The sequence below is a fragment of the Neofelis nebulosa genome, chromosome 9, assembly GCF_028018385.1.
Source record: "Neofelis nebulosa isolate mNeoNeb1 chromosome 9, mNeoNeb1.pri, whole genome shotgun sequence".
NCBI lineage: Eukaryota > Metazoa > Chordata > Mammalia > Carnivora > Felidae > Neofelis > Neofelis nebulosa.
This window is the reverse complement of record NC_080790.1, coordinates 937,015-961,647: the sequence shown is the minus strand read 5'-3', so window position 1 is coordinate 961,647 and position 24,633 is coordinate 937,015. Positions and strand designations below refer to the sequence as shown.

The 24,633-nt window shown below is 56.8% G+C and overlaps 1 protein-coding gene across 1 annotated transcript in view; it reads left to right on the top strand.

The window, feature by feature from the left end:
* PXDN (peroxidasin) overlaps window positions 1–24,633 on the top strand; it is a gene marked incomplete at its 5' end in the record, with an annotated part of 79,383 nt that overhangs the window by 39,189 nt on the left and 15,561 nt on the right. Inside the window, 13 exons of the mRNA XM_058686331.1 lie at window positions 1,655–1,726; window positions 4,611–4,682; window positions 5,044–5,115; window positions 6,004–6,173; window positions 7,569–7,686; window positions 9,724–9,893; window positions 12,569–12,841; window positions 13,803–13,919; window positions 14,968–15,126; window positions 16,162–16,274; window positions 17,220–17,376; window positions 21,385–21,493; window positions 22,032–22,189. Of these exons, the coding sequence (XP_058542314.1) occupies window positions 1,655–1,726; window positions 4,611–4,682; window positions 5,044–5,115; window positions 6,004–6,173; window positions 7,569–7,686; window positions 9,724–9,893; window positions 12,569–12,841; window positions 13,803–13,919; window positions 14,968–15,126; window positions 16,162–16,274; window positions 17,220–17,376; window positions 21,385–21,493; window positions 22,032–22,189 (1,760 nt within the window). The remainder of the gene's footprint in view (window positions 1–1,654; window positions 1,727–4,610; window positions 4,683–5,043; window positions 5,116–6,003; window positions 6,174–7,568; window positions 7,687–9,723; window positions 9,894–12,568; window positions 12,842–13,802; window positions 13,920–14,967; window positions 15,127–16,161; window positions 16,275–17,219; window positions 17,377–21,384; window positions 21,494–22,031; window positions 22,190–24,633) is intronic.

Here is a 24,633-nt window from a genome sequence, read left to right as displayed (position 1 = left end):
TCCAGGCGACTCTGACTCTGTGTGGGCTCATCTGTACGCGGCCCGTTACTGGAGGCGACCAGCACCCACTTACTCCCGTGGAGCCCACGTGTCCTCACAGACGCACACTCGTCCACAGTAGTTCGGTTCAGTCCTTGCAAAGTGATCCAGCACCGGGGGCTTGTTTTCGCCTTCTTTTGAAGAAATGAGCCCAGAAACCCCCGTCCGGAAGTAGAAGGGGGAGTAGCGCCTGCCAGGACCGTAGTGGCCGAGGGTGAGGCCGTCTTCTGTCGGCTTCCCATGTATCTGTTCACTCCCAGTGATCCTGAAGTGCTGTGGTGTCCATTTACATCGGAAGAAACTGAGGCGGAGGAAGGTTACCAGCTCGTTCACGACCACACAGCTAGTGAGTGGAGGTTGACAGAGTGGCCGCTGGGCAGGCCTCTGTGGCCGCTGGCCAGGCCTCTGTGGCGGGCGCTGGGCTCTGCACGGGTGGGCGAGCTCTGCCTGGTCTCTGGGGTCGCCTCGGCACATTTGCCCAGACGGAGAAGTGGGAGCCGCTTAGCTGGATGGTTCGAGGTAGCCCTGCACCAAAAACCACGAAACCCAGTGCAGTAAGACACACGGTCCTTTGCAGATGAAGTACACAGTGTCACAGGCGTTAGGACAAACATGTTCTTGGGGGGACGAAAGGGCGAAAGCCTAGCCCCCAGGTAACCAATGTGCAGGGAGGGCCTTACCGCGGTCCCAGGCTGGCGCCTGTGTGTGCTGACCGGTCCCTGGGCGTCCACAGCAGGCAGAGGCACCCAGGGCGCCAGCCTCTTTGTCTGATGCTGAGATCACCTCGTATTCGCCATGGCACTTCAGGGCTCATGAGGACGCTACCGGGGGCCAGTCATGTCCTCAGAACCGGGGCCCTTTGGGGACGGTCCTCACCCCTGGCAGGTCCGTTCAGGATGTGGCGGACTCTGCAAAGGGCCATCCAGCGTCTGTGGTGGCTCCCCGCCTCTGCCGTGTGGCCCCCCACCAGCCGTAGGCTAACAAAACCGGGGTGTGTCCCGTGTCCTTACGGACTCTGAAATTCACACTTTATATACTTTTCCTGTGTCGTGAGGTGTTAATGTTCTTCTGAAATTTTCAATCAGTTAAAAATGTAAAACCCATTCTTAGCTTGCAGACCATCTCAAAACAGGCAGTGAGCCAATTCTGTGACTCTTCTGACATGCCAGCAGGGGACCCTGGTGGGGGAGGTCTGCAGGGCACATGCAGGGTGCGAACTGTCCGCTCCCCAAATCGTTTCCGGGTCTCTCAAAATGGCGCAGTTACAGCGTCTTATGATCAACGCATACTACATGTTTGTGGGGAAATGGTTTTATTCCCTTCGAGCTTTGAAGCGAGTGTACTGGGAACGAGTCGCAAGCCATGCTCCCAGAACCAGGGACTGGTCTGAAGACAGAGCAGTGGTCAACAGCGTCCCGTGTGTGGACACTTTCCTCTGGGGACGGGCAGGGGGCCCTCCAGGAGGGTAACCACGCTGCCGTGTAAATGTGTTGTCCGTATTCTAATACAGTCGTTAATTTTAAAACCCTCTCCATGTGTCAACGTAATTCTCCTTTCCACCTGGAGTTACGGTGTCTCGTGTGTGTGCTAATCCTCCCCTCGTTTCTTGTTTCAGCTATTTGTACAAGAATGAGATCCAGTCAATTGACAGGCAAGCGTTTAAGGGACTTGCCTCTCTAGAACAACTGTAAGTGTCCCTCTCCTGCGCCTGACTGCCTTGGATGTCACCTGCCCTCTTGCCTCTCGTAGGGAAGATGAACTAAGTTTGCTGTCTGCACGATGCATGTCTGTACTAACGGGGCGTAGGGCGTGTGTGCATGCCGATCGGAAAAGCAGTGGTTGACTCGTTACTCCTCTGTCTGTCTGACCCCCACCCACCCGGTCCCGGACGGCACTGGTTTCTGCCCAAGAGCAGCCCGGTGCTGAGCCCCCGTGATACAGAGATCAGTGAGAGCCAGTGGCCCCTGTCTTCATGGTGCTCCCGAGTTAAGGGACAGGCTCGCACACAAGTGAAGGGCCTTCGGGGAGAGGCACCCGGGGCACCGCGGGGCCAGCAGGTGTTTTTTATCGCCCGCCGGTTCCTTTTGTGACTCTGCGCACGTGCAGCTTCCTTCGTTTATGACCTCATGATTTCGGAGAAAATAAACTTTTTCACGTGGTTCTAGTTAGCGTGTGTGGATGTCGTTTCCGTGGCCGCACAAGAAGTCCTCCGTTGCTGTGAAGTCAGCACGTTCATTTCTAAGTAGAATTCCTGGCAACGGGAGTCTCTTTCTGGTTTGTTTGTTTGACTTTTCAGCTGTGGAGCTGGAACAACTTGGAGGATTCCAGAACTGCCCGCAGTTTAGTCGCACAGCCGGACGGGGCCGGTTGCTGTAACGGGGGGTCTGCCCACGGCCGCCCGCGCGTGTGCGTGTTTCCTCGGCCGGCCGGGCGCAGAGCCTGCACGGGGACCCCCGGCAGGACTGGGGCACGGGCACCCCGAAAACAGTGCCTCAGGGCACACACGGTGCTCGTGTGTCGAGGCCCTTTTGATTCGGGAGGGACCTGCATTCCTCAGCTCACTGCGCGTGGCTTGTGATGTCAGGGAGGGAAGGGGTCGTACGGAAGTGTTTGTGTAATCTTCGCTTCAGAGAGAAAGGGACAAAAAGTTCAGAGCTTTGCAGAAACACACGGAAGTGTCTGGAAAACGTCCAGGTGGAGGAGAGTTTACGAAGGGACACACTTCCCCCCGGGACGGGGCAGTGAGATCATCGTAGCCGACACCTAGAAAATCGCGTCTGATTTAAACGTGCTGGAAAGTTAAAGCACGTGGAGCTCACCCTGACGGCGGGGGGGGGGGGGGGGGGGGGGGCAGGGAGGCCAGCTACTTTCCAGGAAGAAAGGGGCAAAGTCTGGGGAAAGTGAGGCTTACTGGACCAGGAGCCCCGAGCAGGGTCTCTAACCAACCGGCTGGAGACAGCGGATCCTGGGTCCGGATGCCTTCGAAACCCCGGGTTAGGGAGTTAGAGTCCCTGCCACCGGGACTTCATGCCCTGAAGGTCGGCGAGAGTGTGACAGACCCAGAGACACGTGGGACCAGGCCCCCCGCCACGGGGAGGACTCTGTGCGAGGAGACGGGGCTGTTCTGGTGGGTGTGCCCGGGCTGCGGTCTGGGGTCCCGTCCCCATGCCAGGAGCCCCTCCACACCCCTGGGATAAGCCCGGGGCCGCCGGAGTCTGCCGAGCTTCTGCCCAGCGGGTTTCTGGGAGGCCCGCATCGTGTGTGGTGAACGTGTGTGGCCAGACCCAGAGAGCATAGATGGAGTTGGGGCTCACGGCCGTCTTGGGGCCGTGGGAGGGGGGTGGCCCCAGGCCGCCCGGAGCCCCGGGGAGTCTCTCCTGCCTCCTCCACCTCCTCCCTGGGCGCCTCCCCCAGGACTCCCCCTCCCTGCCGATGGGGGCCCACTCCAGGAGCCTCCTGTGATGGCCGCTGACTGTGGATTTTCTCCCTGTGTCCCCTCTGTTCCCTGCTTGTGGGCTTCCCACCCTGGTGTGCGGGGCGATGGGCAGGGACCTGTCCGCGGGTGTCACGGAGGCACGGGAGGTGGATCTGGCAATGACCTGAGACTTGGCGGGGGGTGGGGGACACCGTGCACCCTCCCAGGGAGCCAAGGACAGGAACAGAGGGCAAGGGAGGACAACTGAACTCTGGTAACCCAAGTTACGGTAATTTCAGAGTTAGTGGAGGTCTCCGAGTGATCTGGGTGCGTTTCTAGACTGCTTTCTGGCATTTGGGTTTGGGGTGAAGTCTGTAGCTGCTGGGCCCAGCGTCCCCTCCCAGAGTCAGCCTGTGTGAAGGCGGGGACCCCCCTCCTTCTCGTGCAGGTGGGGGGCTTGCGGCAGGAGCACCCCGTCCTAAGACCACTTCTGGTGTTTTTCTTAGGGGGAAAAACACCGATTTCCAAAGTGAGAAAAGCAGTAATTCAGGAAAATGAGGAGAAATTAGTTGTGGTAAAAATGTGTCAATTATGGAAAGTTAAGGGGACATAGTGAATGAAATATAAATGCTGGGTATTCTGTGTAATTAGCACATTATCTTACTGAGCCTGGGGCTGTGTTATTTTTCCTGTAGTTCTTTCCAGAGCTGACGGTATGCTCACCCCCCACATTAACGTATACGCGTGTCCTCCCCTAAATTCACATATAGACTAGAAGGTTTGAATGACGGCGTGCACCTGCTTACATATGTGCTGCAATTGAGAATATTTTGGCTTTTTTCCTGCGAAGGTCCGTGTGCTTTGCAAGCAGGTCCCCGGGCTAAGCAGCCAGGCCCCAGGCCTGAAGGGGACTTGGTCAGAGTCCCTGCTGTCCGTCTTACAGTCTGTGCCCAGTTTTTAATTGTATTTAATCTTACCATGTGATTACTTCACGTGTTTTCTGCACAATGTAGGAAATCTAGAGAGTTATCTATTGACATACGAATTTGAAATGACTTAGGAACCATTTTTTTGAGCAGAAAATCTAGATCAGCAAAAGTAAAATTGTTTAAAATGTTTCCTTTCTCTTTTTCCTTTTTTTTAAAAACTTGTCTAGATACCTGCACTTTAATCAGATAGAAACTTTGGACCCAGAGTCATTCCAACATTTGCCGAAGCTGGAAAGGCTGTAAGTTGATTTCGTCTTGCCCTCCCGTCTTCCCGCTGGTCCCCGGGGGCCGGCGTGCCGTCAGGTTCTGTGATGGAAAGGGGGCCACTGCCTGTCCAGACACCTGAGCAAATCTCTGTTCCTTGTCTAACAGTTCAGAAGCGGGACTTACAATTTTCTCTTTATCTGGAGATGGTGATAAAATAGAAAAAAAAATCGAATTATTTTCTGAACTAAATATTGTTCTCAAGTTCATTTGTATCACATAAACGCAGTCGCTGAGGTATTGTTTACAACTCACTTACTTGACTGCTTGTACTCTTTTCTACACGTGTAAGAAGCGTTTTTAAAAGTTGGTTTGTGGTTTTCTCTCTTTCAACAGATTTTTACATAACAACCGAATCACACATTTGGTTCCAGGAACATTCAGTCACTTGGAATCTATGAAGAGACTGTAAGTGTGTCTTTACAGAAGCCGATTCCCTGCCATTGGCCGGGTCCTGAGCTGGGTCCTGTGGCAGGGGCTGCGGGGTATGTCACATGCAGAAAAGCACAGGGACACCCGGAGGGCACAGTCAACCCTCCCGGTGGGCACAGCCGAGAGCCCCCGGGACTCCGGGGATGTGCCAGCAGGTTGACCCCTTCAGAGGCAAACAAGACATGTTTTAAAATCGGTTTCACATTCTTCAGATTAATTTTTAATTCCATGTTGCAAATTTTGGTGGTGGAACCGCGTCCGTGTAGGACTCTGTGTCCTGTCCCCAACCCTTGAGTGTTCGCAGAGCTGGGCATTAAGTAAACTGGTCCCCCGGTTTCTAAGGCCTCTAAACACACTTCTTGTACCAGGTGGTGTATTTTAATAGAAGGAAGGGATGTTAGTGCTGGTCGAGAACGTTGCTTGACGTCCTTCTGTTTTCCTCCGCGGTCAGGAGGGCCACCGCTCTGCGGTTGGCCGTCACCGAGCGTAAGGAGCCACTGAGCGTAAGGAGCTAGACATCAGGAAAAGGGGAAGATCATGCTAATGAGCCCAGGTCCAGAGCGAAATAAGGTGAAATAAGACAGCCTCCCTCGCTAGTTAGGATTCCTTCTGGACAAAGAAACGAGCCAAAGTCAGACGGCGTTCTGGCGAAGGTGGAGGGGCACTTGGTGTTGAGGGAGCAGGGAGGTCGCCAGAAGAGCAAGCTTAGGGCCGGGCAGGCAGGCGGGGTCCCCGGAGTGGGGACCTGGCCAGCGGCCTGGACGTTCCTCGCCGGCCTGTGTCCGGCAGGCCCCGCACAGGCTCACGCGTCCAGGTCGTCCGGGGTGGGCTCGTCCCCACGTCTCACCGTCTTCCCTGTCCCAGGAGACTGGACTCCAACGCGCTGCACTGCGACTGTGAAATCCTGTGGCTGGCGGATTTGCTGAAAACCTACGCCAAGTCTGGCAACGCACAGGCGGCCGCCACCTGTGAATACCCGCGACGTATCCAGGGGCGCTCGGTGGCCACGATCACCCCTGAAGAGCTGGACTGTGGTGAGTGCGGCCTGGGGCCGAGGGAGACCCAGAGCCCCGTGCTGGCACCCAGGGGGTGTGGTATGCACGGCCCTGCCCACCTGCAGGGACGGCGTCCCTGCATCAGATCCTTGTAGGACTGACAGGGACGCTCCTTGGCAAAGCCCTGGTCTGCACACAGCATCTCTCGGTGCCTGTGGGGTTTCTTTCCTTTTGTTTTCAGGCTCCCCTGCAAAATTAGCAAACTGGGTCACACTGTCCCTGCCTCCCCGTCCCTCCCGCCCCCGTGCACACAGGCTGCAGCTGCCGGCTGCCTCTGCGCACTGGGCTGGGCCTTCGGCCACGGCCCCGAGACACAGACCGCCAGAAGGGCCAAACTCCGACGGCGGGGCAGAGTCCTGCAGTGCCCAAGGACTGGTGCGGCTGAGCCTTTTAACTGCAGCACTGTTTTGGGGTGCTGAAGTCCATTTCTCTAAAGCATCGTCGTTTTTTTAGTGTTGAAAATACATGTAACGAAACTAGAAATCAGCAGCTTTCGTGAGTAACCAGCCAGCATCTGCACTCCTTTGTTAACTGTCCTTACACGTGTGCACCCGTCTGAGCACGTGCCCGGCCTCAATAGTGTGCAGCGTCAGAGGCCCTGTTCACGTGTGTGCGTCCTGTGCGACTGTCCTCCTGCAGGAGCCATGCCGCACGCAGGCAGCACTGCTGAGCTGTGTGTGCCTCAGAGATGAGGTTCTTTCCTGGGACAGAGGCCAGAGGCCGCAGCCGAGAGTGCCCGGCTGATCCCTGACATCTACACGTGTGTGTGTGTGTGTGTGTGTGTGTGTGACCACCATGCACCACACGGTTGATGTCCCAGAGCTGCCCTGGGTGTCCCTGCTCCCCAGCCGCCTCTGACTTAACCAACAGGACCCCGGCTCGAGGGCCATGGGTTTTGTCTGCCTCCTGCCACCGTATTCGTGGAGAAGGAGGACATGGGGCAGCCCCCCCTTAGCAGATTGGAGGAGGCAGCTCGTTGGTCCCAGGGCCATAGGAGTGGGACGCGCACGTGGGAGGACAGAGGACAAGGACGCGCTACTGTCCTGCCTTGCACAGTAGAGCTTTCTGCTCTCAGGAGTGCGTTAGCTAAAAGGCTTTGTTTTCTATTGCTTTATTCACCCAAAGCAGCTGTTCCTGGAGTTTGCTGTGTGCACAGGGGTCTCGCCGGGTTTATCTGAGGGTCAGAAACGCTGGGTAAAACTCAGCCTGTCTCCCAGGAGATGCCCGTCTGTCATCTTCGTGGGAACATTGTGGTTGGGATGGATGTTTGAACACTTGGGATTTTCTCTTAAACCTGAGATCTGGTTTGGGTTCTTGCTGACTCTAACGGGAGTGTTTAAAACCAAGAAGATCTGCATTTCCTTCTTGGCACAGAAAGGCCCCGGATCACATCAGAGCCCCAGGACGCAGATGTCACCTCGGGGAACACTGTGTTTTTCACATGCAGAGCAGAAGGCAACCCCAAACCCGAGATCATCTGGCTGCGAAACAAGTAAGTGATTCTCACTGTCCGCCCAGATGCCCCGTCTGCACCACTGGGCATGTGCCCACGCCGCCACCCTGTGGGCCTCTCGACACTCTTGGCCTCTCCGGTGGAGGGAAGGGTCTAAAGGAAAACGTTTCTGCATCGTTTCTGCTGTAAGGGGCCGTCCGTTACTCCCCCTGCCTGGGGTGAGGGGCGTGAGGGAGGCTTGGTTCTCCGCCGGATCTGGGGGGAGGGTGGTCACTGGGGCTTCGAAGCTGGAACCGTCCTCCTGGGTGAGGAGGGCTCCTTCCTGCTGGGACAGCGTCTTCAGGGACGCCCATCAAGTGGGCACTTTTGGACTTAGTTCCTTGCACGTCTGATTGGCCTCAGGAAACGAGCGTCCTCCCTTCCGTCCACAAGCATTTCGGGGTGTGTGGGGGCACAGGTGTCGGAGGATGTGGCTCCCGGGGCCTCGTGTTAACATGGAACGCTTTCCAGCGTGCGTTGTGAACCGACTCCTTGAAAACGGATTGTTAGCGTGAGACCCCCTGTCATTGCTTCTGTGTTCATTCTCACGAGGACATGGACAGGCTTTTCTGCGGATCTTGGCTGTGGGCGTTTATACTCTGAGCTGAGCTCGCTGGCTGTTCGGTCGTAACAGGGCGCAGAGGACCCTCTGGTGACCGAGCCCAGACGCCCACCCAGCCGTCATCCCTCCCAGTGCTGGGCCGTGTTCGCAGAGAAGATGCGCAGGAAGCTGGGGAGCTTGGCATCAGAGAGCCGTCAGGTGCAGGAAGGGCAGCACTTTCCTGCCTGTGAAGTTTGGGAGCCTCGTCTACACCTGGGTTTGTCCTTATGACCCGGGCCCAGCGCTGTGCAGGATGTGAGCAGTGCCAGCCTGGTCCTCAGAGAGGGTGTTCTCTTGGATGTCTCTGGAGTTGTCAAGATTTAAAATCCTGAGTTAATACAGGAGGAGTACGTGTGTATTTGAAAAGTAGAAAAGCATGAGTTCGGCCGAGCCTTTTCCATTAACCCCAGGCCTGTCGTCTGGTGCTGGGCTCTGCCTCCACCTGCCAGCCTCTCCTGTGGGTCCGCCTCCCCTGCTGACCTGCCTCCCCTGTTAGTCCACCTCGCCCGTGGGCCTGGCTTCCCGACTTGCTGGCTCACCGTGTTTATGGAAGGGAGCTGGGCCAGATCAGTGAGTCTCTTACGTTTGGAACCTGGGGAGACTGTTGCTTCCATCCAGAAAACCCCGTGGATGAGGACGGATGTCACTTTCGGTGGGTTGGTGCAGGTAGAGAGGTGTGTGAGCCGGGAGGGGAAGGGGGCTCTCACACCTGGCCGGGTCTTCAGCCGAGAGCCTGTAGGTTTCTGAGTGGCGTCCATAGGGAAATGCTCACAACAATGATGGTTTTGTCGGTCAGTGTATGTAATCATTTGCTTTAATAATAGCAAATGTTTCTGTCCCATTTTCTTGAGTCAGTTTGCCAGAAACCAAGGAAAATGTTTCTTTTGAATTTTTCCCACTATTTTCATTGTTTCCCTTTGGAAAGAGGACTGCTTTGGAACTTAAAAATATTTTTTGTTTTATTTTATTTATTTTTATTTGAGAGAGAGAGAGAGAGAGAGAGAGAGAGAGAGAGAGAGAGAGACAGGGAGGGAGTGTTGGGGAGGAGCAGAGAGAAGGAGAGAGAATCCCAGGCAGGCTCCATGCTGTCAGCACAGAGCCTGACTAGAGGCTCAGTCCCACAGACTGAGATCATGACCTGAACCAAAATCGGGACAGAGTGGGACCCCTGTACGACCACGCCACCCAGTTGCCCAAACTTTAAAATCTTTATAAACTGAAACTGAATAGTAAAAGTAACCAGGAATTAGTGATGCACTAGGCCGGCCCCTGTCCCAGACATGGTAATGATGTGGGACACTGTTGGGGGTGGGAAAGTGTCCTGGAAAGGCCAGGCATGGCGTCTCTGCCTCCCCACGTGCTCAGGTGTCTTCCGGTGTGGACTGGGCCTCCTGGGGCTTTCCGAGTCTGAGCGTGCCGGGTTTGTGTCTTTGCAGCAATGAGCTGAGCATGAACACAGATTCCCGCCTCAACTTGCTGGACGACGGAACCCTGATGATCCAAAACACACAGGAGACAGACCAGGGGATTTACCAGTGCATGGCGAAAAATGCCGCCGGGCAGGTGAAAACACAAGAAGTCACCCTCAGGTACTTTGGGTCTCCAGGTACGTGGAGAGGACGCCACATGAGGGTTCCTTCCAGAGCTGCCCTTGCTCGTGGCGCACAGGCTCCCTCCCTGCACCCAGCTGGGCAGGGCACGGGTAGGACGTGGGCAGGGCATGGGAAGGAAGTGGGCAGGATGAGAGCAGGAAATAGGCAGGAAGTGGGTATGATGAGAGCAGGAAGTGGGTAGGGTGAGGGTGGGAATGGGCAGGAAGTGGGTAGGATGAGAGCAGGAAGTGGGCAGGGCACGGGCAGGAAGTGGGTAGGATGAGAACAGGAAGTGGGCAGGGCACGGGCAGGAAGTGGGCAGGATGAGAGCAGGAAGTGGGCAGGGCATGGGCAGGAAGTGGGTAGGATGAGAGCAGGAAGTGGGCAGGGCATGGGCAGGATATGGGCAGGAAGTGGGCAGGATGAGAGCAGGAAGTGGGCAGGGCATGGTTAGGGTGAGGGCAGGCATGGGCAGGGCATGGGTAGGATGGGGGCAGGATGAGAGCAGAAAGTGGGCAGGGCACGGGCTGGGCATGGGCAGGGCCAGGGCAGGGTGTGGGCAGGGCGCGGGACAGGAAGTGGGCAGGGCGCGGGCCGGAAGTGGGCAGGATGCTGGCCGGAAGTGGGCAAAGCGCCGGTGCACTAGACTGCAGTGAAATTCCTTCACCCGGAGATGCTGGAGCACGTGGTCCTAGGTAATCCTCGACCTTTGCTCTGTTTTTTAAGAAGAAATTCAGACTGATGTTTTCTTAAAATGAGTCCATTTGTGTTTATTGTCATGAGCAACATATTTAGATTTATAAGTTTTGCATCCTGGGACTATTTATCCAGTCTTTTTTGTATTCTGTGCCTAATTTTGGAATAATTGCCCATCTTCTGTTTCCTGCTTCCACTTTGGAAGCCACAGCGTGGTTCCTTGATGTCACTGATTCCCTAGGATAATTTAAACGTGACCTTAAGTTACCAGAGTCGATAATCACCGCCTACTGTTGTCTCCAAAGTAGGCTGTGTTCTGATTTTTCGGTGTATGAAACATTTTGTGCTTCGTGTGTTGTGTGGTCATAGCACAGTTAGCACTTCTGAATCTCGCCCTTTCTTTCTCACTTGGAGCTGGAGTCAGGCGGCAGCCCCTCATGAGGACCAGCTTTTGGTTAATAAAACTTGAAGGAGATTTATTTCCACACTCGACTGATGCCAACTCTCTGTCCACATTGGGTGCGCAATTGCACCCAGAGCTGTCCTCGCCTTTGCCTCTGTTTCTCCACGGGCTCTGAACAGCCACTTCTCAAGCCACAGTTGCATGTGCCCTCCGGGTGGGCTTTGACTTTGGGGTTCTTGCCCCTGCAGATGGCTTTGTGGTCTCTAGCTTGCCATCCTCCAGAAATGCTAATATTAGGATCATTTCTGCACCTTCTATTTATCTGTACGTGTTTAGTACAGTTTAAACATTAACCGAATACGAAAGGTGCAGAAATGTTCTTCTGTGTGTCTTTCTTCATCCCCTAAATTCACGCCTCCAACCCCACTCTCCCAGATTATGGCTAGGGCTGCCTTCTTCGCCCCCGCCTTGCTTGTTTTTCATCTCAGAACGTGACTGGTTCTCTTACTCTTTCCTTTCCACAGCTGCGTGGAATTCATGATCTGTGGCAATGTGATCTATTTAACTGGTTCTTTGGAGTTTCTGAGGTTTTTCCTCAAATCTTTTGCCATTATCAGTCCACATCATCCCTTTATCCAAAACCTCTTGGGTCTGATATCATTTGGAAATCAGAAATTGGGGGAATTTCAGCAGGGCCACCTGGTACGTAATCTGTTTAAGTGGCTCGCAGGGTCCCGGGCACCGCCCTGTAGCCACCGTATCCGCGTCCCACAGCGAGCTGTGTGCAGTCACGTGACGAGGAGTAAGTTAAGACTCTAGACGCTTCTCGTCAGATTTTTACAAATAAATTATGAAAGATGTTTTGTGTTTGGAGCGTTTTTGGATTTCAGAATTGGGGAGAAGGGTGTCGGCCTGAATATACATCACAGGAATTTAAAAAGCACCCTTTTGGGGTACAAACGTTGTTTTACATGCTCGTAAACTCCTAGGAGAGTGATCTCTGGGTAACGGGGTGTATGACTTCTCAGTTCTGACGTGTGTGGCCACGTCACCGCAGGTGGGCCGTGGCGGTTTATGCCGCTGGTGTGTGAGCTCCGTGCTTCGTGGACGCCCTCACAAAACGTGTCGCTCGGGGCGGCACAGACTTTCTTCTGGATTCAGAGCTGGAACATACTAGCTCAGCTAGCGTGTGCTTTCTTTTTGCATAGGAAATGGTTATTTTTATTTGTTCTAAATACAGTTTAAAAACAGTGTTTCGTGCTAGTTAGAGGCTCTGGCAAGGTTTGACTGGACTGGCCCAGTGTACTTAGAACGAACAGAAGTTAGGATCCTGCCTGGGGCTGCTCTGTCCACGCTGAAAGAGGGAGCCACCCGGCCATCTGTCGGGCACTGACGGCCCTCATCCGAGGCAGCCCATCCCTGCCGGCTGCACGTTCTTTAAAAGAGAAAGAAGACGAGAGAGTGTTGATTAAACTGTTTGCTTTATTTTAAGGCCAATAGATGGAACGAGTGGCCTGGAGAGAAGCCCGCGCAGAGCCCTGTTGCTTGGCCAGAGGAAACTAATCCAGAACTTGTGTTTCCTTGTGACAGCTCGACCCGCTTTTGTAATCCAGCCACAGAACACGGAGGTGCTGGTCGGCGAGAGTGTCACCCTGGAGTGCAGCGCCACAGGCCACCCTGTGCCGCGGATCACCTGGACCAAAGGGGACCGCACGCCCCTGCCTGAGGACCCTCGCGTGAGCATCACCCCCTCTGGCGGCCTGTACATTCAGAACGTCCAGCAGGAGGACAGTGGGGAGTACATGTGCTTCGCATCCAACAGCCTGGACAGCATCCATGCTGCGGCTCTGATCATCGTCCAGGGTGGGTCGGGGCGCCCCTCGTCGCTCGCGTGCAGACCCTCTCCCCGCCCCCAGCGCACTTCCCACATCCGACTTCCGCGACTTGGGGATTCATTTGGTTTCCGAATGGAGACTTTAGGACAGTTGATTTCTCCTGGGGCTTTATCTCTGGCCGTGTTATCTGTGGCACGTAGGGCACCTGGCGTGTGTAAGGCGAACACACGAGTGTGGGCGGTGTGCATGGGCGTGTTGAATCCATCAGTAAGCCTTGCATTCAGCTTGGAACTTCCCAGGAGTAGCTTTGGCTCCAGCTGCAGACAGACAGTACCTGTAGTGTTAAGAGCTCAGCTGTGTTTCCTAACGTCCGACTGACTCTTGTTGAGTTTGTTGCCTTGTTAATAGATTACACAGTGAGGCATTTGAGGAGAAGCTCTGAGCCAGGAGAGTGCCAAATACCGAGAGATCAGCCCTCTCTCGATTTGTCTGTCTTCCCCAGCCTCCCTCCTCCATGGAAGCCCCCTCCCTTGCCGTCTGCTGTGAGTCTGTCCTGCTGCCTCTTTGGGCACGTAACCGCGTGGTGCTGTCGTCTGGTCGTTACTGTTGCACGCACGGATCTGTTCTGGGCTTAGGGCTGTGTGATTCACACCCCCGGCAGCAAACCAGCTCCTGTCCCCCCGTACAGCTGGGCCAGGTGACACTTAGCCACATAAGGACGAGCGGACGTTGCACGGCGAGAGGAGCGGGACCCCCTCGTTAGCCTCACCGCCGTCAGCAGCCGTCTGCTGAGTCAGCAGAGGTCTCTGACCATCTCCCAGCGTCCGATGCCCTTCTGCCGTCATGCTGTTCCCTCTCTGGCGCCCCCCTGTGGCACAGCTGGCCGCTCGGGGCCGTGGCGCCTCCCCGGAGGGAGGACCCTGATGCTCCTTCCAGCGGTTTTACCCAGATCCACCTCTGAAATGATCTTTCCCATGTTTTTCCGGAAGCTCTTCCCCAGTTCACCGTGACCCCTGCGGACAGAGCTGTTATCGAGGGCCAGACGGTCGATTTCCATTGTGAGGCCAAGGGCTACCCACAGCCGGTCATAGCGTGGACCAAAGGAGGTAAGAGCCGCCTCGGGAAGTCTGTCTGCCCTTTCCAGGCAGCCCCGGAGCCCCTGCCCAGGCCCGAGTGGTGGCCGAGCCAAGGCGTCCCGGCCGTGGGGACCGTCGGCGTGTGTGTGTGTGTCCCAGCCTCGCCTTTGCCCACTGTTGCCGAAAAGGACACGGGGAGGAGACTGTCCACGAGGGCGCTGGGGTGGCCTTCTGCTTTCTTGCTCCTCCCACGTAGTCTGTGTCTTGCTTTTGATCTACACTGAATTAGCATCTCGATGGGATTTAGCAGCATGTGGGATAGAAGTTTCTGGAAACCGATTGTAGCACATGTCTGTTGGAAGCTCATTTCCTGGGCCCGTCGTGCTGTGTCTCCACCTGCGGTGAGGTCACACTGTTGATCTCCACCTGTCGATCACGCTGATTCCCCGGGGCCACCTCTCCTGCTGCAGCTGGTGAACCACAGGGCAGATGACGCAAAGACACAGACTTCTCCCGGGACGTTGGCAGCCCGGCTGGGAAGGTGGGGGGAGGAGAGGTGGCCTCCGGGCTCTGCTCTGGGAGTGACCTTGAGAACCTGCCTTGAACCGGAGGGCAGCTCCCCTAAGGGGCCCTTAAACCAGAGGAGCACCCGGGCAGGTGCGGCAGGAGTTAACGCCTGCACCTCTATTCTGGGCAGGAGGGGCTCCGCCAGGGCACTTGCCCCCTCACCTGGGGTGTCCTTCGCTTCTGAGTAGCTCCCGCCCTGACCCCTGCCCCGTGGCCCGTCCTCGGGCCGACGTCACACACGCCCCCTGTGTCCTGCCTCCTGCTTGTTTAGCCTGCGTCCCTGCCACCCGCTCCTCCCTGCTTCTGGGCAGTTTCTCAGAGGCCGGAGCGTGTCTCTTGTCCCTGACCTGCCGCACGCCCCGTAGGCTGGACCGTTGCTCGGGAGGTGCTGACCCAGGGGCCCTGCTTCTCGTTTGCTCCGAGAACGTTCTGCTGACCGACGTACCCGAGTCCTGCCTCTAACCCACCACTCACTGCGTGTCCCACTGACTGGCGCCCCCGTGCCTTTCAGGGAGCCAGCTGTCCGTGGACCGGCGACACCTCGTCCTCTCCTCGGGAACGCTCAGGATCTCGGGTGTGGCGCTCCACGACCAGGGCCAGTACGAGTGCCAGGCTGTCAACATCATCGGCTCCCAGAGGGCTGTGGCCCACCTGACCGTGCAGCCCAGAGGTACGCGCGGCTCCCTCCTGGTGGACCCGCTGCTCTGTGCGGATGCACCGTCCGGAGACGCGGGCCTTCTGCGGCCAAGGTTCCCGTCACTGCTCGCGACAGAGCGTGTCCTCTTCTTCTGAACACCCGTCCCTCGTACCTGCTCGAGGTACAAGGTGTGCGTCCCGCGCATGGAGCTCCTCGTGGGGAACCCGACGAGGCCGGCTTGTCCGTGCTCTGGGGCCGATTCTTCCCGCTTCACAGAACGGCTCTCATATCCTTTCCGGGATGGTCACTGTGGCCAGGGGTCTGATAGCTCCTGACCCATGGACGAATCCTGAGAATGTCCCAGGGATTCTGTCTCTCGCCCCATTGTCCCATGAGCCTTCACACATGTCTTCCTTTTGTCCTTTGTGGGTGTGTGGTCTGACTATTCTGTCCGTGAGAGGCGCCCAAGCCGGAGTGTGGCTGGTGCTGCAAGGTCCCCAGCCCCTGGGGGGTCCTTCCCTGATGGTTTGGGGCCTGGGCTGTCTTCCTGTTACTCAGGCGGGCTGGACTGCTCTCGGCTGGGGCTGACCTTCCCATTCCCGACGGGCAGCATGTGGGATGGCCTGTTGCATGAGATCCTGTGGGTGGTCCCTAAAGGGCACCAGGACTTGCCATGTGGGCGTGGGCCAGGATCCTCACTTTCTTGGTGAGGAAAGCTCTTCTCCTAAGTGTGCGTTTCCCGTCCTAACCATCAGGCTCTCTCCGGGGCCCGTGACGTCCCAGTCCCCCCGCCCCACGTAGACAGGAGCTGGTTAGGGCTGCGTCTGCTCTTCAGACGTGCTCCTCAGGTCCAGTGTGGGCCGCGGGCAGACCATCTCCCCTTTCCTCCGGCCCTTCGGCTCTCTGCAGACAAGGCTAGGAGGCAGAGTGACAGGCTGAGACTGGCAAGAGTGCCCTGGGTCTGGCCTGGCTGCGGGCAAGGGGCTGTGCTCTTTTGAAGCCTTATGGTGTAAATCACGAATGTCTTGGGATTTTCACCGTGGTCAGCTGGCTGCCCCTTCTTTGCAGTCACCCCGGTGTTTGCCAGCATTCCGAGCGACAGGACGGTGGAGGTGGGCACCAACGTGCAGCTCCCCTGCAGTGCCCAGGGGGAGCCTGAGCCCGTCATCACGTGGAACAAGGTAGCACCTGCCACGGGCGGGGGAGAGGGGGGTGGCTGCGGGCCCCTTACTGACAAAACCAAAACGAGGCAAATGCACAACACAGCATCATGCTCTTCATGACCTTCCCCATGACAAAAGCCAAGAAAACCTTCTGGCTAGATCCGTGGCCCCATAATCCATACGGGAGGTTTTTGGTGTTATTTCATTCTTCCGTGTTGTTTTTCTGAAGCCCAATGCAAAAGTGCATTTCCACGTTTAGCCATTGTAAACAAGATTTCGATGGGACGTGTCCCCGGAGGATGGGGTGGCCATGGGCAGAGGTCCGTTGGAGGGAGGCTTGAGTTCCCCCCACTGTCTGCCAGACTTCACCTGCCATGACCACACGGGGCCATCCCGCTGGCCCTTGCCCAAGCTCTGTACCTTCCCTACCGTTGTGCACACTGCATAGGGGTGTCCTTTCATGAACCCCCGATCCCCAATCCTGGAGACTCCAAGGAACTTATCTGTGTCTTCTCTGGATCTTTTGCAGGAGTTTAAGAAAACTCTCACCGAATTGGATTAAATTTTCTCTTTCTAGTTTTGGGTAGATGTGACCACAGTCCGTGTGACCCATCCACTCATGAGGTCCTGACAGGCGGTGTCCCCACCCCAGAAAGACAACGCCTGCTTCTTGATCTTATTCTTTTTTTTTTTTTTTTTTTTAATTTTTTTTTTCAATGTTTTTTATTTATTTTTGGGACAGAGAGAGACAGAGCATGAACGGGGGAGGGGCAGAGAGAGAGGGAGACACAGAATCGGAAACAGGCTCCAGGCTCCGAGCCATCAGCCCAGAGCCCGACGCGGGGCTCGAACCCACGGACCGCGAGATCGTGACCTGGCTGAAGTCGGACGCTTAACCGACTGCGCCACCCAGGCGCCCCTTGATCTTATTCTTAGTATCATTTCTGTTCTGCTTTATTCCAGGATGGGGTTCAGGTGACGGAAAGTGGGAAGTTTCATATCAGCCCCGAGGGGTTCTTGACCATCCACGACGTCGGGACTGCGGACGCAGGCCGCTACGAGTGTGTGGCCAGGAACACCATCGGGCAGGCCTCCGTCAGCATGGTGCTCAGCGTGAGCGGTGAGTCCCCTCGGCGCGTGTGTCCTGAGGTCGGCAGACATTCTCCCGTGTGGACTCACATAGCAGGAGGGCACCTGGCCCAGCGCACTTGCAGACTGACGTGAGGGTTTTCAGGGTTACGGGAAGGCAGGGCGCCCCCAGTTTGCAGGGGCGTTGGCGGGATCCTGAGAGGAGAGCTGCCTGCCCAGACTCACACGCTCTGGCGGCCACCCCGAGACCTCAGGCCGCTGTGGTCACGTGCCCTGTGCGGCTTTTCTTGATGAGGGGTTTGGTGGTTGGTGGAGTCGTCATCCAGACCCATTCGGGTCTGGGAGCATGTAATTTGCAGTCCCCATCTGGCAGGAGTGGACGCGGCTGGTGCCCCTTCACTGTCCTCGCGCCGGTTCTGGAAGGGGCCACGTGTCCTCCCGGGATGAGTGTCTGTCATCACTGACCGGTCCCACCCCGGACCCTGAGCCATGCCGAGCCCACCTCTGCATCTGCCCCTTGCCTGTCTCGTTCACCCGTTCTGTCCATATGCTGCCGCCATCTTCCTGAAGGCTCAGATCCCCAACGTGTCGCTGTCGCTGCCCTGTGCCCTGTGGCTCCAGGACAAACCCACAATGTTAGGTTGGACCCAAACCTGCATCTCCTGTACGTCCCGTCAAGCTTCCCCTCCGCCATCCCGAGCGGCCACCACCTTCGCTTGGGTCTGTGTTTTTGCCTTCCTGCCTTCTCCACGGGCTTGTGAGTGCCCACAGGAAGCAATGGGGTTGGGTTGGTTTGTACGCCTGCCACCCCCCACGCCTTAAGCCTAAAGCCACTTCTTAAATAGGAACCACAGGGGCTCCCGGGTGGCTCAGTTGGTGAGGTGTCTGACTCTTGATTTCAGCTCAGGTTGACTCCAGAGTTGTGTGATCGAGCCCCGAGTCGGGCTCTGCGCTGACCGTGTGGAGTCTGCTTGGGATTCTCTCTGCCCTCCCCCTGCTCTGCCTCTCCCCAACTTGTGCTTTCTGAGTCTCTCTCTCAAAATAAATAAAAAAATATTTTAAGAGGGCAGCCTTTTAAAAAAAGTGAAAAAAAAAAATAAACGTGAACCATAAAGGAATAACTGGAAGCCTGATTTTGGAGGGTTTTTTTAGGGAAAAATATTATTTTCCCATCATACATGGTATGTGAAATGGATGTAAAATTAGATTGGTGAATTTTATGACTGTTTTTTTAATTAGTTTTTTATACCTGAAGTAATGTTACTTAAACGTGAATTGGTTATATATGAGATTTAAAAATAATCTCCCCACAATCCCACTTCTAAGAAATAAGCACTGTTAACGTTTTGGTGGATTTCCTTTATTTTTTCAAAAGGTAGGTAAATGTTTTCGTGTTAGTTTTCGTGATTGTCGTTTACAGAGGAAAACAAATTGAAGTGATTCGTAATAATGAAACATTGGAGTCATAACATTCTATACAATTATTGGACCCTCTCGTCTAGCACTTGGCATAAAAACATTCGGTTCCAAAAGTTAGTAAGTTTGGCTCCGTGCGAGACCCACTGCGTGGGGGGTCTGCCTGGGAAATGCTGTTGGGCCACGTGGGTCGAGAGCGGGTAAACGTGTCCCACGCACCGTGGCTTGCCCGCTGTGTGCCTGTGTCGGCGGGGAGGAGAGCGTCCCGGGCAGCCGCTCTGTACACGGCTGAGGGCGGGCGCAGGGGTGTCGGGGGCCCGAGGGGCTGCGGCTCACGTGCAGGCAGCGGACGCGGACGAGTAACAGAGCGAACGGCAGGCTCCAGTCGTGATCCGACCGGGAGGCTGGGGCTCGGGGCAGGTGGTCGGGGAGGACCCGCCCTGGGCACGCACATTCTGAGGAGCGGGGCCGCGTGGCCTGGCGTGAGTGGCGGGCGTGAGGCCTGAGGTTGGGACGGGCCGAATGCCAGAGACCAGGCGGGGTCGGGGCCTCGTCAGCCGGGCTGTAGTCTGGCTTTTATTGCACAGGTGTGGGAAGCCACCGGAAAGGTCCGAGCAGTTCCGAGGCAGTAAGGACGGTGAGGTGTGGGGGAGGGAGCGAGGACGGTGTCTGCCAGTGTCCCAGTCGACGTGCTGCCACAGCGCAGGCGTGATGGGCCTGCCGGCCGTGGACCCACGCAGAGCCCGGCGGGCGAGCGCCGTTCGCTGAGATGTCACAGAGCGGGGTGGAGGCTGGGATGAGGCGCACGGAAGGTTCTGTGTCCACGCGTGAAAAGCACGAGTAAGCTTTGGGAGAGAGATGGGCTGGTGCGGATTTGTGAGTATTTAGACCACTGCCCCCTGTGACCCCCAGGGAGGGCCTGAGGCTGGCCCGGCACAGCGGGGAGATGTCTGGTGGGAAGGAGGAAGCGGCCACACCGCTGCAGAAGGGACAGAGGTGGGGGTAGGCATCAGGAGGCAGGAGTGGGGGTCAGGTAGACCTGGCTCCTGTAGGTCCTTGGGAGGTGTGAGGAATCAGGAGGGAGTGTGTCCCAGCAGGAGGGAGTGTGTCCCCAGAGGGAGGAAGTGTGTCCCTAGAGGGAGGAAGTGTGTCCCAGGAAGGAGGAAGTGTGTCTCAGAAAGGAGGAAGGAGGGAGTGTGTCCCAGCGGGAAGGGAGTGTGTCCGCGGAAGGAAGAAGGAGGAAGCGTGTCCCAGGAAGAAGGAGCAAGTGTGTCCCAGCAGGAGGGACTGTCCCAGGAGGGAGCAAGTGTGTCCCAGGAAGGAGGAAGTGTGTCCCCAGAGGGAGGAAGTGTGTCCCAGGAAGGAGGAAGTGTGTCCCAGGAAGGAGGAAGTGTGTCAGAAAGGAGGAAGGAGGGAGTGTGTCCCAACGGGAGGGAGTGTGTCCCCGGAGGGAGGAAGGAGGAAGCGTGTCCCAGGAAGAAGGAGCAAGTGTGTCCCAGCAGGAGGGACTGTCCCAGGAGGGAGCAAGTGTGTCCCAGGAAGGAGGAAGTGTGTCCCCAGAGGGAGGAAGTGTGTCCCAGGAAGGAGGAAGTGTGTCAGAAAGGAGGAAGGAGGGAGTGTGTCCCAACGGGAGGGAGTGTGTCCCCGGAGGGAGGAAGGAGGAAGCGTGTCCCAGGAAGGAGAAAGTGTGACCCCAGTGAGGAAGTGTGTTCCTGGAATGAGGAAAAAGGAAGTGTGTCTCAGGAAGGAGGAAGTGTGTCCCTGGAGGGAGGAAGTGTGTCTCAGGAAGGAGGAAGTGTGTCCCTGGAGGGAGGAAGTGTGTCTCAGGAAGAAGGAAGTGTGTCGCAGCGGGAGGGACTGTGTCCCAGGAGGGAGCAAGCGTGTCCCAGGAAGGAGGAAGTGTGTCCCACGGCCAAGTGAAAGAAGCATTTCAATACGATCGTTTAAATTTGTGTCAGACTCTGGAAAGGCTGAGTACGTTGAGGGAAAAAAGTACCACTTCGTGCCCGGTGACCTTTGCTCCAGCCGCGTCAGTGGATAGGGGTAGAAGGTCAGTTGGTTCGGGGTTATTTTATTTAGCAAACTCTGGTATTAAGTGGGAAGAGACAAGAAGAGGGAAGTGGGAAGGCCCAGAGGCCTGCAGGTTAAGCCGTGTGGACCTGTGTATGCACGTGTGTGTGCGCGTGTGGTAATGGTGCGCTCGTGGCGGTGACGTGATCAGCCCATGGTGGACAGGAAAATGGAGGGGGCAGAGTCTTTGTAGGGGCGAACGGCTGGAGATCCAGGCACCTGTGGAGGGTTTGGCCACTGACGGAAGGACGGAATCCACCAGGAATTAAAATTGGCCGGAGCCGAGCCTCCACTCGCGGCCGGGCTTCGCTAGGAGAATTGGCTGCTTCACGTCCGAGCTACTTTTCCCATCCTCCTCCAGGGTCACGTGGTTTCAGAAATTCAGGTCTATAATTCACATATGGCTTGAAAATAGCTTCCAGCGTGATTTAACTTTGGTGTGAAAAATAGTCCTGGAGGGAGGTGTGCCTTATTCTAAATGATGTCGTGTCCACATGTGATCGCCTAACTTGTGGGGCAGTGTTTGGGTAACGAACGACTTTGTGTTTTCCAGTTCCTGACGTCAGCCGAAACGGGGACCCGTTTGTGGCCAAATCGATTGTTGAAGCAATTGCGACCGTGGACAGAGCCATAAACTCAACCCGCACGCACCTGTTTGACAGGTACTGGGGGTGGAAATGGCTTCAGACCACTGTTCGGTCGGGCTCCGGGGTGAAGCGCGTGCGGTTCAGGACACGAAGCTGTGACCTATGACGTCTGAAGAAAAACCTTTCAATTTAAAAGTCACAGTCTCCATTGGCACCGGGTTTTGTGGGGTTCAGATGACGAAAGTCACCGTTTCTGAGTAGCAGCTGAGTTGTGACTCACAAGACGTTTTCAGAAAACCTCCACTTACTCACTTGGCTTACTACCGAATGATTGGGCAAAAACAAAGTATTTGTCGGGTGCGTTGTATTTGCTTGTGTTGGCAGTTCCAAAGTGTTTTTTCCTGCCTCAGAACCGTGTGTTTTCTCTGTTGATTTAATGATTTGCCTTTAGCGTCTTTGGTTTTGACGCTTTGCACTCGGGATGAATAAGGCACAGTCTGCCACGTCTGGAGAAGCGGCTTCACCAACACTCCGCGGCAGTGATCGTACCTTGGGGTGTGATGTTCGTTCTCAAGGGTTTTTTCTGTTCTTGCCTCCGCTCCTAACCCGTTAGCCGTCCCCGTTCTCCCAATGACCTGCTGGCCTTGTTCCGGTACCCGAGGGACCCCTACACCGTGGAGCAGGCACGCGCGGGAGAGATATTTGAGCGGACGTTGCAGCTGATTCAGGAGCACGTGCGGCACGGGCTGATGGTCGACCTGAATGGAACAAGTTAGTCCTGGGGTCTTTCTCTCCCGAGTGCCAGGCGTCCACCCCACCTGTGTGGCCTCCTTGGGGGCCATGCCCGCATCCCTGTCTGAGTGCCGGCTCGGCTGCCCGGGTGCGGGCCACGCCGGGTCCTGCGGTGACGGCCTCGGGTATCTTGGACGCCCACGCGCTGCTGGCCCCCGGCCGAGACAAATGGTTCCCCGTGACAAATGGCATGGAGGGAAGAGGGGGCAGGGCAGCGGCTGCCACGTGAGGCCGTGCACACTGGACGAAGCGCTGCGGGCCGTCGGGACGGCATCTGCGGCGCTCGGCTGTTTGCAGAGCGGCTGCTGAGGCCTCCCGGGTGTCATGTGCACGGTGAGTGACTGATGCCCTCTCTCCGGCCCCCGCCATGCTGGGAGCAGAGCAGCGCCGTGAGAAGTGCCGGGTGGCCGTGGCTTTTATTCTGGAAAAGCAGCCTTCCCACCACGCGTATTCTTTCACAGCTTTCCGGGAGCACGCACAGTCCCCTCTCTCCGGGAGGCAGGCTCCGGGTTTTCAGGGTTTTTTGATTGGTCTTCAGTGAGCCAGCCGATCTTTTCCATCAGGACAGAAATGTTGGAGAATTTGACATTCTTAGATACGTGCATGTGGCTCGAAGATGTGGGAATGGGCCCCTGTCCTTGGGAGTGGAACGCGTCCTTCAAGCCTGACCTCTGCCTTGCACTGGTTTGGGGCTGAGCTTCCTGGCGCGGGTGTGCAGACTATAGGCCTGTTTCCTCGTCCTGGAGGGCGCTGGCCTCAGTTGAGTGTCGGGGGCCATCTCCGGACGTTTTCTCTCTTCCATGGACGGCCAGCCTCACCTTGGAGGTGCTCCCTGGGGAACCTGTGTTGGGCACTTCTCCACTCTTCGGGCCCAGGATGGGGACTGGGATGTGTGAGGCTCATAGCATTGTCCTGTGGACAGGGACATGTGGGGTCTGTGGCTTTGTCCCCGTGGACAGGGATGCGTGGGGCTCGTGGCCTTGTCCCCGTGGACAGGGACGCATGGGGTCTGTGGCCTTGTCCCCATGGACAGGGATGCCTGGGGCTCGTGGCCTTGTCATCGTGGTGCCTCACGGTGTCCCCAGCCGTCTGAGATAGGGACCATGCTCTGGCCCCTGTGGGGGCCCGTGGGGTTGCCTGGTTTTCTTCCTCCCTTTCTTTGTGTGGCTCATCGTTCAGGAGCTAAATGTGGCCGTGGCGGCTTCTGCAGGCGGGTCCTAAACACTGTGCGGCCTCTGTATGAGGCAGAGCCCGTCTGCTGTTGGTCCTTGTGCAGGACTACGAGGCCGTCTCCCATCAGCACGTGCTGTTTACAGGAACATGGAGACCCGGACAGACAGGAATCAGTCAGCACCCCAGCACGGGTGCACAGCCCGCCCCAGTCGGGGTGTCTGAGGCTGGGCAGGCTGGGCTGGAGCAGGTGGAGAGACCGGGGAGGGGAAAGGATGAGGGAACTCTCGGGTGCCCAACCGGAAAGGGCCCCTGAGGCGAGAGGAGGGTTTTGTCATGGTCTCCGTGATGTGGGGGCCGTGGGGCTTCTTGTAGAAAAGTGACCTGATCACGTGGATCAGGTCGTTGGGTGGCCTTGATGTGAAGGGGGAGGGGCAGCGTGGACGCGAGGCAGGCGTCCGTGGGGTGGCCCAGGGGGTCCTGGGTGGCAGGTGTCTGTGGAGCGACCCAGGGGCACCTGTGGAGTGACCGGGCGGGTTCCAGGTCACGGGTGTCCGTGGAGTGGCTGCGTGGGGAGGTGAAGCATTGCAGTAGGGTGGCCAGCGAGTGGGGTGGCTTCCAGCTGTGCTGAAGGCAGAGGTGACAGTCAGGTGACTGGGTCTCTGCCCGGGGGCAGGAAGCCCAGAGGTGACTCTGGGTGAAGTGGGGAACCTGGAGGCCAGGTTAGTGGTGGGAGGGACTGTCTCACCTCCGGCAGCTCGCAGGCATGCTCAGGGGACGCTGGTCACCAGGGGTACCCGTGTCCTCGAGCTGCAAACCCCGGTGTCCTAACTCGCCTTCGGAGCCTTCTGCTGACGGTCCTTCCGCACCTGTGCCCGACACAGTCCGGTCTGTTGCATTAGCCTCAGGTGCCTTCTTTTCCTCGAATTTCGGTGTTTTCCCTGGTAGTTGCTTGTCTGCCTTCGGGGATGGTTTTTATATCTAAAGCAAAGCAGAGGGAGCAAGCATGGCTGCCGATGGTCAGGGCAGTGTGCAGAGTGTCCGGCGACCAGCTCACTACCCAGAACTTGCTGACGCAGCCGGTGGTCAGCCCGCCGGGTTAGTAGGAAGGCTTGGCCTGGCAGCAGTTTATCAGGCGTCCGTGGGGTGGCCCAGGGGGTCCGTGGGGTGGCTGGGGGAGACTCGGGCGTTCAAAGCACAGCACACGTGTCTGGGTTCACAAAGGTGGCCTGTGTCCAGCCTTGCCTGCTGGC